The 16,529-nt window shown below is 45.8% G+C and overlaps 4 protein-coding genes across 4 annotated transcripts; 2 read left to right on the top strand and 2 right to left on the bottom strand.

Moving 5' to 3' along the window:
* Window positions 1-363: 363 nt before the first annotated feature.
* On the bottom strand, window positions 364-2,751 carry N7478_008240 (putative MFS phosphate transporter; the record flags this gene model as incomplete). The annotated part of the gene is made up of 3 exons (XM_056924454.1): window positions 364-1,910; window positions 2,016-2,158; window positions 2,261-2,751. 3 exons carry the CDS (start codon window positions 2,749-2,751, stop codon window positions 364-366), a joined length of 2,181 nt encoding a protein of 726 aa, XP_056777180.1.
* A 2,498-nt stretch (window positions 2,752-5,249) lies between these two features.
* N7478_008239 (uncharacterized protein) lies at window positions 5,250-5,945 on the bottom strand (the record flags this gene model as incomplete). Its single annotated transcript, XM_056924453.1, has 1 exon — window positions 5,250-5,945. One exon carries the CDS (start codon window positions 5,943-5,945, stop codon window positions 5,250-5,252), a length of 696 nt encoding a protein of 231 aa, XP_056777179.1.
* A 3,639-nt stretch (window positions 5,946-9,584) lies between these two features.
* Window positions 9,585-10,600, top strand: N7478_008238 (SUR7/PalI family protein; the record flags this gene model as incomplete). Its single annotated transcript, XM_056924452.1, has 3 exons — window positions 9,585-9,710; window positions 9,808-10,191; window positions 10,346-10,600. 3 exons carry the CDS (start codon window positions 9,585-9,587, stop codon window positions 10,598-10,600), a joined length of 765 nt encoding a protein of 254 aa, XP_056777178.1.
* Window positions 10,601-12,696: 2,096 nt separating this feature from the next.
* Window positions 12,697-13,863, top strand: N7478_008237 (mannitol-1-phosphate 5-dehydrogenase; the record flags this gene model as incomplete). The annotated part of the gene is made up of 1 exon (XM_056924451.1): window positions 12,697-13,863. The coding sequence occupies one exon, from the start codon at window positions 12,697-12,699 to the stop codon at window positions 13,861-13,863; it is 1,167 nt and encodes a 388-aa protein (XP_056777177.1).
* Between the last annotated feature and the right edge of the window lie 2,666 nt (window positions 13,864-16,529).

The raw sequence follows: 16,529 nt of genomic DNA, 5'->3' as shown, positions 1-16,529 counted from the left end.
GCTGTGTTCAAGATCTTAACGTCGAAGGTCCTCGTGGTTTAATTACGGTAAAGATGGTTTTATGAGACTTTAAATGAAATGGTATATTATGTCAGAATAAGATTCAAATCGAATCTATTATCATTCAAGTCGAAGCAGGGTATGTAAGGTATAAATCAACATCTAATAATAACCAGGCGCCACATCAATGCAAGTCATGTAATGTCCAAACAAGCGACTAATGTGCTTGATCCAATGTAAACAGCCCAAAACCAACTTTTCCCGGTCCCAAACAGAAAGAATAAAAAAATGTATAAGAATAAAAAGAAGCAATGCCAACGTATGCTATATGTACCGAAGAGTCTGAAATTTACAAGACAGCGTCTATGAGTGTTTCTCACTCGAAGAATATGTATATGTCTCGCTTGAGGATCCGCGTTGCTCGCTGCTATGCGTATGTGTGTTTGTGTTTGTGTTCGCACTGGCAGATAGCATCTGCTGCTCGTTTGGAGGAGTCACGGAAACCATTGCGGGGTTATCGTGTCGCTCTGAGTGATGGTATGCGTCTTCATCCAATTCTGCGGCGGGGGGAAGTGTGAAGTCGTCCTTCTTGATTGCACTTGATGATCCGGGCTTCTCCATGGGACTCATACCCTTGAACATGGGACTGGTGCGGTGGAAATAAGTATGCACGTGGCCTTCAAGGAGGGAGTCATCTGTGTCTTCGACGATGCTCTCTTCACTCTTGTCTTTCTCGGCAAACTTGGATGCCATTGCGGCTTCCCATTCGAGACGGTATTCCTCGACCTTGTGCTGATAGTCTTTTTCGGCATCGTAGTTCTTGCAGAGACGGAGCACGAAACGCTCGTACCAGGAGAGATGCTTAGGGTGTACTGCGGGGCCGTGGTATTCTTGATCACGACCTTGGCGGATGTACTCCCAGCGACGCTCTTGTTCCTTCAAGTCCAGACCTGTTGTATCGGGGAGGAAGGCCAGAGTCAGGACAACACCTGCCAGGCCGAACCAGGGCACGACTAGGAACTTGGTTTGGTCGTCGATGTAGTTGTATAGCACGGCGGCGAGGAGAGCTCCGGATTTACCGGCTGCGGCGGAGAGACCGTGGGCGGTGGCACGGATGGGGGTAGGGTACACCTCAGCTGCGACCAGGAAGGTCACGGAGTTCGGACCGAATTGGTTGAAGAAGGAACTGAGGAAGTACATTGCCTGAAAGCCCTTGATGTGTTCGGACGAAGTATAGTACTTGTAGTGGAAGGCGGGAATGACGAAAAGAATAAAGCACATCAGGAAGCCGAATGTCTGCATCCATTTGCGACCATAGAGCTTGTTGTCGATGAAGAACGAGGCACAGTAATATCCGCAGAGAGATACACCGACGTTGACTAAACTCCATAGCCAAGTAGGCATAATTGAGTCTGATGCTGGGCTAATCACAGCAATGAATTCACTTTGGAAGAGCTTGTTGCCGTAGAAGAAAACGTCATTGCAGAACCAACCGCCTGCAGTGGCAATCAAACGCGGACCGAAGAATTTGAATGTGAGGCGCAAAGAGTCGAAGTCGTAGCCTGTCACTGATGCCTTCTTCTTAGCTGCAGCCAATTGTTTACTCGCAGCCTTCATGTGGTAGGCACGGTAGTAAACCAGCCAAAGTGTTCCGACGGCCGGAAGAGCGAAGGAAATTCGGTATGTCCATTGAGTCGAAACGGCGGAGTAAGGGTTATTGCCACTGCCATGGTGGAAAATGAGCAGAAGAATGATAAGCAGAGCCTGGTTGAAGAATTGACCCCAACCCTGCATCAAAAATGCGCTAGTGACTTTGCGACCACGGTGGAGACGGTCCTCCTTTGTCGAAATCTTTCCTGAACCCACAGCATTTTCCATACCACTCGTCGCAGTCATTGGGTATTCACCGCCTGAATAAAGTGTGTTAGTGACCGGCAGAACTATTTTTTTTTGGGTGAGGCGCAGCGCGAAGGCGGCGAAACTCGAAGGCGGCGAAATCCGAAGTTAAGACTTACCGACTCCAACACTGTAAAAGAATAGGGACCATGCATAGCAGATCACCCAGCCGTTCATGGTCAGACCCCACGCGGCTGTGAGCATAATGAGACCGAGAAACATGATTGTCGCATCTTGAATTAAACCCCAGCGACGACCAAGCCTGTATCCATGTTAGACTGATACTAAATCTTTTTGTTCCCACCGCCGAGCTTCGACCGAAATCATGAAACTCAACAATTTTTTTTTCCGTGTTCGAACATACCAATCACCAACAATTCCCACCAAAATCTGACCAAAGATAATTCCAATAATTTCCAAATAATCCACCGCATTAATCCATTGTTTATTGCATGTGGTCGCTGTGTCCCAGCAGTCGGGAAAGGTTTTCTCGAACAGCGGCTTGATGTTACCAATGGAGAAAAGCACGTAACCTTCCAAGCCGAGACCTGCACCAGGCAGAACCATGTTGTGAAAATAATATGAGATTGGCGAAAGAGGATCTTCTTTAATCATTCCCCAGATTGTACCGAGTTCCCGTTTGGCCTCGCTGGCATCGTAGGAGCTCACGAATCTGATCTTCTGGCCCAGCGGCAAATCCGCCCAGTAGGTACCATCCTTGGTATAGCTGTCGTCTGGGCGAATTAACTCGTCAAAGGCGCCTTTTTCGTTGGGATCCATATTCATCTTCTCCAATGGGTTGTGAGTACCCGTCATATCTGGCCCATGAGGGGCACGTAAACCGAAGTCGGCCATGGCGAATGGAAGCTGCCGCCGAGCTTGAATCGTAAGTTCAAGCAGGAATTGGCGATGTTTTATACCGGATCGGAGGGGAGGAGGGAGGGAGGTGAAGGAGGAAAAGAAAGTTCAGAGTGGAAGGAAGTGGTAGGTATGGTAGGGACCACTATTAAAAAAAATTGGGGGGAAGAAATGTGTGTGGCTACTGTTCCCTAATCCGGGCGATCAAGATCTTATATTTTTTTTCTTTACTACAACCTGGGCAGGCAAGAGAGGAACGGGACAAGCGGAAGGGAAGAGTCGAGCCCCGCTCCAGAACTCCAAGGAAATGGTAACTGATGAAAGATAAGTGGTGGCAAGCTCCACTGTGTTCTGGTTTTTTTTTCCATGAGGCAAAACGGAGAGGAAACTGGAAACTTGGTGGTGGTTCGCAGTAAAATCTAGTAAATTTCAATATTTTACGTTCGAAATTTCGAAATTTCTAAATGCGGTGTTCATCCCCCGAAAACAGAAGGCGCGAGTGGGGCTCCTCAGTGGGGCTAACTGGACCCCGATGGAGAATACCCATAAACCAATCAACTCTGCACGTGGTGGCAGAATCCGCCCATTTTCGCACGAAAAGGACCCCACCGCCTGCGAGATTAGGTCGCTAGATCTACAGAGTGGAGTCATGGCTTTGCTGCTCGGATCCATCGCGGCCGCACAGAGCCCCCCAGACCGACAACTGCTCGTATGAGGGGGGATGCGATCAACAGATAATCCTGGGGTTTACGGCTCCCAATTGTAAGAAGGGTTTTAAAAAAAAGCAAGAATGAATATCATCAACCCCCAGGCTTTGAGTCGATATACATGACATTTGTGCCTGGACGCTAGGGGACCGGCAATGTCCGAATTCCAGTGCTCGCGTGCCTTCTCCCGCAGCTTCCAGCAGCTTATCCATTGCACACGTGCTGCATTTCCTGAGTCTGACTAGCATGAGAATCCCTCGGTCTTGCGTCATCTTGGCTCTGTGGTTTTATTTTTCAGTTTTCATCTTCTTCCCGTTATTTTTGTATGGAAGTGTGAAGGATCGCTTGAACCCCTCAATGATCTGACGTCGGAAACCTTTTAACTTCCACGCTAGTCTCTGGGGAGGAGGTGCCCCATCAGCCAGTCAGATCCCCGGATATGCGCACATGGTGTCCTTAGCGCCCTTTTCATCTCAGTCCGTGTCTGTGTCGTCTGCGGTCTGCCCCCTTACGGACAGGAATGGAACTTGAACCGCCCAGATTCAAATCACTGTACGGAGTACCAGCCAACAAGCATCTTGGCTGCTTGGCTACTGTCGCTTGCCGCGGTATTTCATTTCATTTCGTATCTTGAAACCGAGACTAATATTGCAATATTCATGTTGATTTCCCAATTCGATCTACATACCGGCTCTACCTCCCACCGAGCATGCATCGTCGGCTCTGACATACTGCGGATCCACCGAACCGTTGGATTGCTATCAAAGCTGTGGGACTCTGGATACCGCTGACGATTGTTCGTTTAATCTTTAACCGAATGATAACTAATCAACTGACAATTTTGATCCTTAACTATACAGTCTGAAAGTTATGCATTGTCAATAATCTCAAAAGCCCTTTCATTCATCATTACCATTAAACACTACATCATCTTCCCGTTCAACCCCAGCCCACATCAGAAACCAACAAATAACTCCGAACTTCAATAGTTCACCCGTATTGCGCCCGCTACGAAGAATGCGAATGCCGTCTCCACTGAAGCTGACGCAGGTCGGCATATCAAATCTTCTTTGCATACCTGCCAGGGGCTGGTGGAGAGCTCGTCGATCTACATCAACCCTGGAGCTAACAGCTATACCCCAGCCAATAAGATTGCCCAGTCATGCCATGTTCTCGTCCACAGGTGCTTTCAGCCCAGCCAGGCCAGCCGAAGGAGCCGCCGCCTGCATGAACTACCGACTTTGTCCAGGAGCCCAACCCCTTCTAGAAGGTTGCCTTGTAGAGGAAAGTGCCCCGGTGGACCTACCTTTCATCCTGGCGATCGTATTGACAAGGTCCCGAGTCTGGTGGATCTCATGTTGTCATAAACCTGTTATTTTGGGTTTCAGGTTCAACTACGGTGCTCTTCGGAGTACAGAGTTTATTCTAGACCTTTCTATTTCTTTGTCAGGTATACTGTAATCTCCCTGCCGTCTGCATATCCCCTTTTGGGGCTATCATTGCGCCCGACTTATGTACAGGCACTAAGATCAGCTACTAATAGTACAGAGTGCGTCAATAGATCGTCCTTCAGTACTCGGGAGAGCGGCATCTTTCTCGTTTTGTTGGAAAAGCTGGATTATCGTTAAGTAGTTACGGTATACAAGTGCGAAAACGTGTTTCAGCCAACTGTTTAGTTCAGGGCGCTTTATCTTTTACTAATATGGCACAAGAAAAAACAAAATTCGATTTGCGTTCATTAAACTTTTCTCGTTTGCAAAATTCGAAGTTCAAACAACCCCATCAAGATCAAGATCCTCCCAACTCATTTCCCATTCCACATCTCACATCATGAATCCACGTCCATAGGTCCCTGTCCCTGTCCTTGCACTTGTACTCCTCTCTCCTCTCCTCCTCTCTCCTCTCCTCCTCTCTCCTCTCCTCTCCTCTCCTCTCAAGTATCCACCGGCTGGATAACAGAAGCATCTCCCTTCTTCCAAATAATTTGCATAACAAACTTTCTAACGTACCATAACTCCCATCCTCCGAGTCCTGTTCCTTCTCATCCCTAACAAGCAAAAAGTGAAAATCCCCCCCCCCAGTCGTGTACTTCGAATGCTGTACCGTCCCAAGCGCAAGAATCAATGCGCATTTACTTGCTTCCCTTTCGCTTGCGTACACACGAACAATACTCAACATGTGCGTGGTATCCATTGGTCCGATTTGGTGAGTTACCCACTTTGTGACAGAATTAAAGCCGAATATAGAGCGTGACATATTGGGCTTTGGTGGGTTGTTTTGTGTAAGATCGAGGTTAAATTCGGCATTGATTTTAATTTTGGGTGTTCGTAGGGAATAGTTGGTGGATATGAGATTTGTTTTGACGTTTGAGGTGCTTTTTGAGGGTTGAATTGGGTTCCCTGGGGTTGATTGACTCTTGTCGGGCTGGATTGTTTCAGAGCCGAGGATCTCGTCTTCTTCGTTCAGGTTATTGGTTGGTGCCATCTTGCTAGGTCTCGTTGATTTAATGATGTTGGGATTGGGGTTGGATTGGATTGGACTGGTGATGTGGAAGGTAGAAGGTGGAAGGTAAGATGATAGATTGTTTGTAGCTTGGCCCCTTAGGTGATATCCCCAAAATTTAGATTGTGTCATTCACAGTTGACATTTTCGGCCTAAAATCCTGAATGGGAATGAATGTGAAGATACTATACTCGATGTGGCCCGAAGTAGTACTTGTGAAGGAAGCCTGGTCATTACGCGGCTGTCGTCAACATCCCATTTCACCTTCTTGGCCGGAGGTTCTTGCTCGCCCTCGTCACTGTCACGCTCAGGGTCATGCTCAGTTTCCGATGTCGGGGCGGGTGCAGGGAAGTTCGCAGGCGGTAGTCAATTCGAGAAAAGAACGAATTACCTGGTCAATGAGTTGTTTGCACCATTTGGATAGAGAGTATGGCGCCATCTGTCCTGGCAGATTCGCGAACGTAGTCCAGGGCTATATCCCCACGTAATATATTAGTATTGTATCTTCACACAAGGTGTATAGCAATGCTAGTAGTGTATTCCACCAGTGAGTTCGACAATTCCAAGGCCTCAAGAGGAAAATTGGATGCACAAATTCTTCCTGCGTACCCCTTGAAAGCAATACAGCACATCCTGGATATCAACATAACAAAACCAACGTTCCTCATCAGCAAACACGCGCATCTTCACCCCCTTTGCATGAGCAAGAAGCTTCTCAGAAACAAGTGCGATTTAATCTTTGTAGATTGGAACGAAGGCAACTTCAAGTTGAAGACAGCCTTTGGTTGGCTCTCTCTTTGAGGGAAATCCGATGGCGAGGCCTCAAGTTCTTCGAGGTCAGATTTTGAAATAGTGTTTGGCACTATCAGGAGTTATTCGGGATCGGACTCATCCTCTTCACCTCCCCACTGGCTCTGCTCTTCCACTACCAGTAGGTCTTGAGTTAAACGATAGCCCCGACTTGAAGTACTTCTGCCCAAGTGGTTGAAGGTGTACAATATTGAGCTTCTCTTGATTGTAATTGGGATCGGGGTCGAGATCGGGATGGCCTGATATCCTCTGTAGCCAATCTTGCTGCTTCACAAAGATGCTGTAACTTCTTTCGAGCAAAGCGTATTTGGACTTCAAGATTATCAATATCATCATTTTCATCCATCGAAGATGCAGAAAGCATTGTATTACCTCTTCTTGCAATAGCTGCGAATGTTTTAATGATTTGGAATGGCTATAAATATATACTACACCTTTGGGGGTATATCACGGCGCAGGGCTTCCTAATCATGGCAAGCCATTTCCCGAGGTCCTTTCAGAATTCTGTAGCCACTGTTACAGGCAAAGCTGACGAGTCGGGGGAAGCATAAGATTCTAAAATCCCTGGTGTGCTATCAGTATTTGTGGTGAATGTCTACTTGAAACGAGATCAATGTACTTTGTTCCATTGTTGAAGTTGTTTGCGCTGGCAAGAGTGACAAAGGTAACATCGCACAGAGAGTGGTTCACATCCCTTGACGCCGAATACATCGATCATTTTGTTGTTACCCGTAAAATAACAGACCTAAGGTACTTCACGATGAAGTGGCGGGGTGAGTAAGATTAAGAAGCATAGGAAGGAAGCCTCGGAGAAATATAAGAAAGAAAATAAGAACCAGTACTACTAAGAAAGGGGGATTAGGTAGGGTATCAGTGAAGAGAAGATAAGTGAGAAAGCTGCTGGACATCAGGTTTGATTTTTCCAAGTCCTTCGGCTAACTTGTCGTTAGGCTTTCAATCGGTACTTTCTTCATCATTTTCTGTGGTGGACGCTGTCAGGCTCCTTCTGTCTATAAGTATCCTACTAGTAAAGTAGATTGACCCAGTGAGTGGGGAGGCTTTACTTACTTCGTGCATCGCATACAGGGTTTGCCTGAGATGTTTCTAATTGCCATCTGGATTCGAGCACCATTCTTATGCACACGCAAGGCATACAGTATCATGGCATGAATTATGTGGAAGGCAAAAAACGCGTTCATTATCGACCTTTATCAGATTGCATTTCGGTTTTGCATGCTGAAGCCATGACCTGAAAACCGCCTCTATATATCCATTGATATGATGTATGTTACGGAGAAACAAGAAATGTGGGGAAGTCTCTTGATATTCTGACTAGGCTATCTAGCGAGGAAGAAGGAAACGGGGGCCACATGACACACGGCAACAATGTATGTGGTTATGAAAGCATACTGGTATCATGATGTTTTGTATCTTGATGAAAGGCGGTCAATGTGTCATAATATCGATTGCGAAAATCTTCCTAGCGGTTTCTTGAGGATGGGATGCTTCAATAAGCAGATATTTCTTCCTCATTCGACGATTTGCATATATACTCGCATATAGGCAATGGTGTCTTCATAGATGCGATGCGTTTCTTGGAACTGTTCAATTGCACACGTAGAGAAGGTATATAGGAGATACCATGATGAAGCTGCAATGAAATTGGGGGGTTTGAAAGGGACAGAAGAAAGGATCATGTATCTTGCGATTTGGCTAATTGCTCACGGTCGATTAGGCAGTAGAATGACTTGTTCCGCCACTTTTTTGCGAGCTTCTTCAGTCGCGTATGCCTTCGTATTCCTTTTCTGAAGAAATCTTGCACATGTAGAGTTGCCTGATAAGAAGATATCAGAATCGAGACTTGCTGTTATTCCCAAGGATAACAACAAAGTTACAGAAAAGAAGAGAGAAAGGAATGAATCAAGTAAGATGAAGAAAGGAAGAAGGAGAAAAAGAAAGAAAGGAAGTAACTTGAATATATAGGCGTCCGTTTGATATTATGGGACTTCCATATCTGCACATACTACTACATCCATTGCTGCCTGGATAACCTCATCGATGTACAAACAAGGCAGATCATTTCAGGCACCTACCAGGTTTGACTCATATAGTAGTTACAATTTGATCTCTCTATCTCCCCAAATCATATTTTCTCTCAGTAAAAAGCTGCCTTATCTATAAAAAATAGCCGCTTACTTCAAATGTTGGTGGTGTGGTGTGCAAGATCCCAGGTGGCTGGCAACATTCCAACCACATCGTCCGCCCACTACCCCTTCCCGGGCCAGATCACCCACCAAGCCAAGCCCAGGATGAGAAAAATTCAAGAATACTGTTATCATTCTTATCCCGATCGATACATTTTCGGGGAATTCATCCTGAATGACAGCCCCCCGATATGAAGGGTTCTGCTTAATCTTGCTTCTCCCTGTTTGATGGCTTGCTAGCCTACAGTAAGAATGAGGCACACATTCACAGTGGGGGATTTTCAAGCTGGTGGGAAGTTATAAGAATTAACGGACTTGCTGAATCGAAGATTCTTACTTTCGTTAATCACATTTTATCTTCATCATTATTATCTACAACTTTTGTAGGTCCTTCATCTGTTGAAGTACTAAGCTTGCTAGTACTAATCTATATGCAACCAAATAGGCTTATGCACTGTTGATCCTTTGATCTTCAAAAGATCTGAATACTCTAATCCCAGTTCTTGGCTAGGTACATCAGATCGACTTGGTGCGCCCCAATAACTATGAGGCTCATCCATACTCCCTGTACTAACTGCATCCATCCAGTCAACTCCGATCATTCAAAATGGCTCGCCCAGACCTAAAACGCATCTTCCCTGAAGTAACAGCATTCATCGCATTCATCCTCACTCTACTATGTTTATTCGCGGGCACACAACGAAACCTTCTCGACAACGCCGATATCCTCACCGTATGTTCATTCGATCTCAAGCCCCTTCTCTTCCCCGCAAATGCAGTGCATGAAACCCAAACCCAAGCCCTAAACCAAAAGCTAATCACCACGTCAGCTTTACACACCACAAACAGACCTAGCATCCAACGCCTCAACCTTCTACTCCATCCACGTCATGTCATATTGCCAAGGAACAATAGGATCAATGGAATCGGGTATGCCAGGTAGTGCGCGCAACGTAACTTCGTGTTCCGATCGCAATATCCTATTCTCATTCGATCCTACTGAAGCCTGGCCGGAGGAAGAGACGAATGGGACATCTTTAACCTGGCCCCGGGTTATTAGTGATGATTTCCATGCATTCAGACTTACTACCCAGTCCATGGCTGTGTTGTATTGTATTGGACTTGCAGCTATTGGGGCTGTTCTCCTGGTGCGCGTGTCGTCATTTCTTGCGCCCAGATCACAGTATGGAATTTTTGAGTTTGGATTCTTAGTGGTGAGTCTCTTGTTCAATGCTTTCATTTGTTCTTGTTCTTTTTAGAAGTGCTCGCACCTCTTTTCTTACCCCCTTGATTACTTGAGATCATCCATGAACCCAAAACATGGCCAAAAGAAGAAACATGCGGCTAACAGTCATTTGTATTCATCAGCTGGCTTCTCTAAGTATGAACATTGCCTCGATTATTACCACGGTCATTGCGTTTGAATTCGTGGCTTTGATCAATGCACATGGGCATGGGCTGGATGTTTCGGCTAGATACGGAGAAAAGTTTCTCGGCATGACTTGGGCTGCGGCGGGTTTGTTGCTTGTGGGAAGTATTGCTAGTTTTGTTAATGTTTTTGTGAGGGAGACGCGGGCGGAGGCGCCCCCTCCTTCGAAGGATGAGGAGGACCTCGAGGGCTGAGCCGATGCTGAGGTCGGACTCGAGCTTGAGGGGTTTGGGGTGGACGTGGACGGATGGAACGGAAAGAGGGGGTAGTGCTTGTGCCGGTGCTTGAGCGCGGCGTATCGCACTAGGGATGCATTTTTCGGGGAAATTCGTACGATGTACGGAGTACAGAAGCGCATCTTTTTTTTCGTTCTCTTTTATTATTATGTTATTTTATCTTGTTCCGATATTTAGTATTATATGAGCGGTGATGCCACCTGAATGAAATTATTATTTGCAAACTAAATTGAATTAATATACTAGGGACATCAGAGCATGATCAGATCATGATACTTGAACTAAAAAGAAACGGAGATGATTTTGCCAAGCACTATACTACGGAGTAAAGAGTGGCACTACGGGGCTAGGTTAGGCTAGGACTCCACTCCATACATGAGGTTAGAAGATCCTAGAAAGACCAAGAACAGACTAGTTAAATTGCCAGCAATGAGCATCAGGATCGTATCCCGGCGACTTTCCTGACTTCGTTCCCGGTGAAAGAAAAGGCAATGAACAGAAAAAACAGACAAGAAAATCACTCAGTGCACTGTTACTGTCACGGCCAATGATACTGCACTGTCAAGGAAATCAAAACCCGTGCTAAACTAGTGACCAATAGACAAGAAGATTGTACCCCTTTTAAGGCAACAGGATCGATTAGGCTATAGGCTATACAACCCCCTCTCTTTGTCTCAAAGGATCAGATCAAATCAAATGCAAGCACATCATCAATAGACAGTGATGGAATGTTGAAGACGACAGAGTAAACTCGATTAAACCTCGGGATCCTAGGGTACTCATCTGCGACTAACGGAGAAAAACTGGGTCTGACGGCTTGTGACGACCTATCACCCGTCGCACCCGGGTGCAACTCCTCTATGAGAGTGGGGAACGCGACAAGCCGATCAAGTAGGTTGTTCTGAACTTTGCAGCCAGTGCGACTATCGCGTATCAGATTGATGTGATGCGATGCCACCTAGTCAGCGCCGTAAGCCATAGGACCACAGTACTCCGGCAGGGCTTGTTATAGTCCGGGGTTAGTGAACAACCGGGTTGAGTTAGGTTGGGTTGGGTTAGGTTACTCGGCTAAGCCTCTTCAGCCCAACCGTTGGATGGAGAACTCTGGAAGGTTCGGGGTACGGAAATTCGGGAATACTACGGAGAGTTAGTACATCATCGTGGAGTGCCGGGTTAGTGGTGGTGCTGGGGAGTTGCGCGATACGGGATTTCCCGGTGGAAGGGAATAGGTGCATATTTTGCATATGTGCATGAGTTTCTAGTTCCTATTTACCCCCCCCCCCCCACCTTTTTTTTTCTAAGCGTGCTCTTGTTCGGGGCCTGGAACAAATAATCATCGAGATTTGGAACATGAGGTGGAGATTGGGGAATGAGGGAATGGGGAGGGCCTGGGTCTAGCAAAGTTTAGGTTCCCGACGTAATGCAAGCCATACGCCATCACTTTTCGCATACTCTCTACTATGAGAAGTTACCGTTGAGGTTGTACATGGGGAGATGTGTTACACTAGGGATAGTGATAGTAATTATTGTTTTTATTATAATAATGAATTATAATTGTAAAAGGAAAAGTAAAAGAGAAATGGAAACAATCAGCTATCATAATGTCCTCATGGCAGTGATTCATATTTGGCGCCCAAACAAGGCGGAGGGGACTTCCGTGCGCACCAGGGATCGATGAAGTCATCCACTTGATACTATCGTGGGTTCCCTATGACATTGACAATGACTCTGACTCTGACCCTAATAATAATAAATAAATAACCTTGGAATAAATCAACTTAAATCGTACGCAACAAAAACCCCTCATTTACCCTTTCTCCTTGATTTCCTTCCTTCCCGATTCGGTCTTCCCTCCAGAGCTCCTTCCCTTTCCCCCACCTGCTTGAACTCTTTAAATACTCGCTATCTCTCCCTCTTTCACTTCTTCCCCTGCATCTCAATCACCTGCATATCAAGCCACCACTACGACCACATCAGCATCCTCTCAGATCACGGGATTTATATATCCTTCTCTTATTCCTTCTTCTGTCCAATTACTATCCTCCATTTCAATCATGGCTAAGAAAGCCATCCATTTTGGCGGCGGCAACATCGGCCGTGGCTTTGTGGCGGAGTTTCTTCATACCGCAGGCTATGAAGTTGTCTTCATCGATGTGATGGACAAAATCATCTCCGAATTGCAAAACACCAAATCCTACACCGTCACAGAAGTCAGTGATGAGGGTGAAACCACCAAAACAATCACCAACTACCGTGCCATCAATTCCAAAACCAATGAAGAAGATGTCATCAATGAGATCTCTACCGCTGATATCGTCACTTGTGCTGTTGGTCCTAATATACTCAAATTCATCGCCCCCGTCATCGCCAAGGGTATCGAGATCCGTTCCACTCCAAAGCCATTGGCTGTCATCGCTTGTGAGAACATGATCGGTGGTACAGACACTCTGCACGGTTACATCAAGGATAACACCGACTCGGCCCGATTGGACTCTCTCGGCGAGCGTGCTCAATTCGCCAACTCCGCCATTGACCGTATTGTTCCCGCGCAACCACCTAATGCCGGTCTGAATGTACGCATCGAGAAGTTCTACGAGTGGGTCGTCGAGAAGACTCCCTTCGGCAATGTCGGACACCCTGATATCCCTGCTATTCACTGGGTCGAAAATCTGGAGCCCTACATTGAACGCAAACTCTTCACCGTTAATACCAGCCATGCCACCGCTGCTTACTACGGGAAACACAGTGGGAAAGCAACCATTGCTGAAGCTATGCGCGATTCCTCCATCAAGGATGCTGTCCGTGACGCCATGAATGAGACTGCCTCGCTGATCGTCGATAAGCATGAGATCACCGCGTCGGAGCAGCAGCAATACGTCGAGAAAATCATCAAGCGTATCTCCAACCCTTATCTGGAAGATAGTGTCGAGCGTGTTGGACGTGCCCCCATCCGCAAACTGGGTCGCAAGGAGCGCTTTATTGGTCCTGCTGCACAATTGGCTGAGCGCGGTGCACGCTACAAGGCACTTCTCGGATCGGTGGAGATGGCACTTCGTTTCCAGAACGTCGAGGGTGATGAGGAGAGTGTGGAATTGGCGAAGATCCTCAAGGAAAACTCTCCCGCTGACGCTACGGTTCAACTTACTGGCTTGGAGCGAACGCACCCTCTCTTTCAGTCCGTGTCGGATGTAGTTTACCAGGTGCAATCCGAGTCGAAGTAAGTTTTATTGTGGCGAACAACTCTTTTTTCTTTGCTTTTTCCTTGAGGGAACATTCAGACTAACTGTTCCACCTCAGGGAAACGGGTCAACCCCGTATTTAAGGGCTTCTTTATGTTCCCTTGTGTACTCTTTCTCAGCATGGACCACGGGCATACACGGCGCGTGGAGTGGCTTCTGTCTTTTTATTCTTTCTCTTAATATGATGTTACGATTGTGAAAATATAAATAGCAAGCAGTGAGCTTTAAGCTCAAACTTGAAATGAAACAATATACTTTAAGAAATTGTGCCTCGTAGATATGAATAAGTTCAAGTTGTTGGCAGTAGTTCTTTGTGTACATTGAGTAATCAACTCCACGCACCTACACTACATCTGCATCAAGACGCTTAACTGCTATTATCTTCACAACAAATACTCAACTTCCAAACTTCCAACTTTACCTTCACCCAACCCAAAAGTATCGAGAAACCATGTCCTCCATCGAAATACCATATCATTCCCTCCAAGACACAATCAACACCTTCTTTTCCAACCGCACCATCACACAAGAAGAATGCGACCGAATCGCAGTTGAACTTACCAGTTCAGCTGTAGAACCCGTTCCCCTCCAAGAATCATCCAGTTATACTGTAGCTACCGGTGAGTTTATTGTAGAATTCCGTACTCCCAGTTCTCCCCTGGATGTCGAAATTCTCGATCTTTCCCGAAAGATCTATGGTCCCTTAGTGCCAACTTATTTTCATAGGGGTATTGTTGGAGCATCGCTTTCTCTTATTGTTTATGTTATGGAGAGATGTCCTGGGGTAACTTATATCGAAGCACCCAGTATAAAACACTGTACGCCACGGCAAGAGAGAACACTATCCGATTTTGCAATGTATACTCTACATACTCCACTCTGTTCTAATCGACTCTGCCCGACTCCATTACATTCACGACATCAAACATAACTACAGCTTGAACCTGAACTAAAAGATACAGATTCTTCGCAAAATCATGGATAAATAGAATATCCACTATCAATGGCATTCAACCCTCCACAAAACCATCACTCGACCTCCAAAAAGACTCAATTTACTAATCTACTACTTCCCACTCCGCTTCACAGGTACAATCCGTACTCTCCTCGAAGAAATTCCCACTCTGTTCAATCAAAACTACCCCCTCATCCTATCACACAGCAATCTATGCGAAAAGAACATCATTTCCGTTCCAGATTCAGGGGGGATCAACGGTATAATCGATTTTACCATTTGGATTATCTTTGTGGAGTCTTTGAAATATGCTTGGATCTATGGACGCGGGTAGTTGGACTTATTACGAGGGATATGAGAGATTAGAGGCTCTCTTCTGGGATAAATTTTATGGTTATGCTCATGCTGATGTTTCTCATGATGATAGGAAGAGGATTAGAGTTGCTGAAGGGGTTGGATTAGTTCTTAGGTATGGGTATACGTTAAAAAGTGGATTTGAGATGGTTGCCAATGGTGATGATTCGTCGATTAGGTATTTAGATGCTTTTTTGGATCGTTTGAATTATTCGGGTGATTAGCTAGAGCTATGGATATTGCTTAGAGTCTAGCGGGTTGTATTCGGAATTGATGAGTCGATGTCCCGGTCAACGTCGAGTCGACGGCTAGATCCACATTTTTTTTTCCTGTGGATGTCATTCATGTTTCTTATCTGCCTCATTCGTCATCGTGCAATTGTAGTATGCATGTGTTATACCCCTGTCCGTCATGTTTTCAATCCAGCCGAGCTGATGCAATGCCTACGCAATCTAGACTGCTAGTGGGTCTATCAGTACCGACTCCACTTCGGCTTGAAACCCACCTATAGAAATGCGTCGAAAGCGCCGCCTAAACGTATATCCACATGAACATTTACATCATATACGGAGTAAATAATCTGGAAAGTTCTTTGTTTATTTCAGCTCTAGAATATTCTTTGTTGGTGTTCGGAATGAATTGCTTTGATATTGAGAGAAACACCAAGAGGAGATCGCTCGCTGCACAATCTTTCTATGGCGTGTTCTGAAAAACCGAGGACGACCAACCATTGATTCCGAGTTTCGTCCTTTTGGAGAGACTCAAATATATCCATTGAAGCCTTACGAGATTGCGGAATATTAGACCAGGTTCGGACAGTGTATCCTGGTGGAAATTGATCCATGAAACCACTAGACGCTCGGCTTGCTGATTGTTGACTTGCGAAAGACATTGTAGTAATCGTGCTTGCGGTCAGTGCCCTCGAGGTGGCACTCAGGCTGTCTCCACTGTCAGAATATATTAATGCCATCATGTTAACTGGTCTAAGTCAAGATTGGGGTGATATGAAATGAGACGTCTACATACTGAGGAAGATGGACTGAGGGGAGCAGTCATCAGCAGCACACCCTATGGAACTTGAAGGTTATAATTATCAAAAAATCGTTTCCAATCTATACCTGGGATATAGCATCTAACATGCTCGTTTTCTTCTCTCACAGCATCGCAGCCTCAGGCTCCTTATCTAGATACAGATACAAAACATCCATAACACCCGCCGCTTTCTTTCCCTCCTCTTTGTTTCTTTTGTTAATGATGGATCTCTATAATTTTAATGATTGATATTATTTTGATAATCATACCTGGATATTTGAGGTTCTAGGGTCTTCAAGTTCCCCAG

The sequence above is a fragment of the Penicillium angulare genome, assembly GCF_028827245.1.
Source record: "Penicillium angulare strain IBT 27051 chromosome Unknown utg000005l_segment0_segment0, whole genome shotgun sequence".
Lineage (NCBI taxonomy): Eukaryota > Fungi > Ascomycota > Eurotiomycetes > Eurotiales > Aspergillaceae > Penicillium > Penicillium angulare.
Note: the sequence above shows the minus strand (reverse complement) of the source record. Positions and strands in the feature narration are given on the sequence as shown.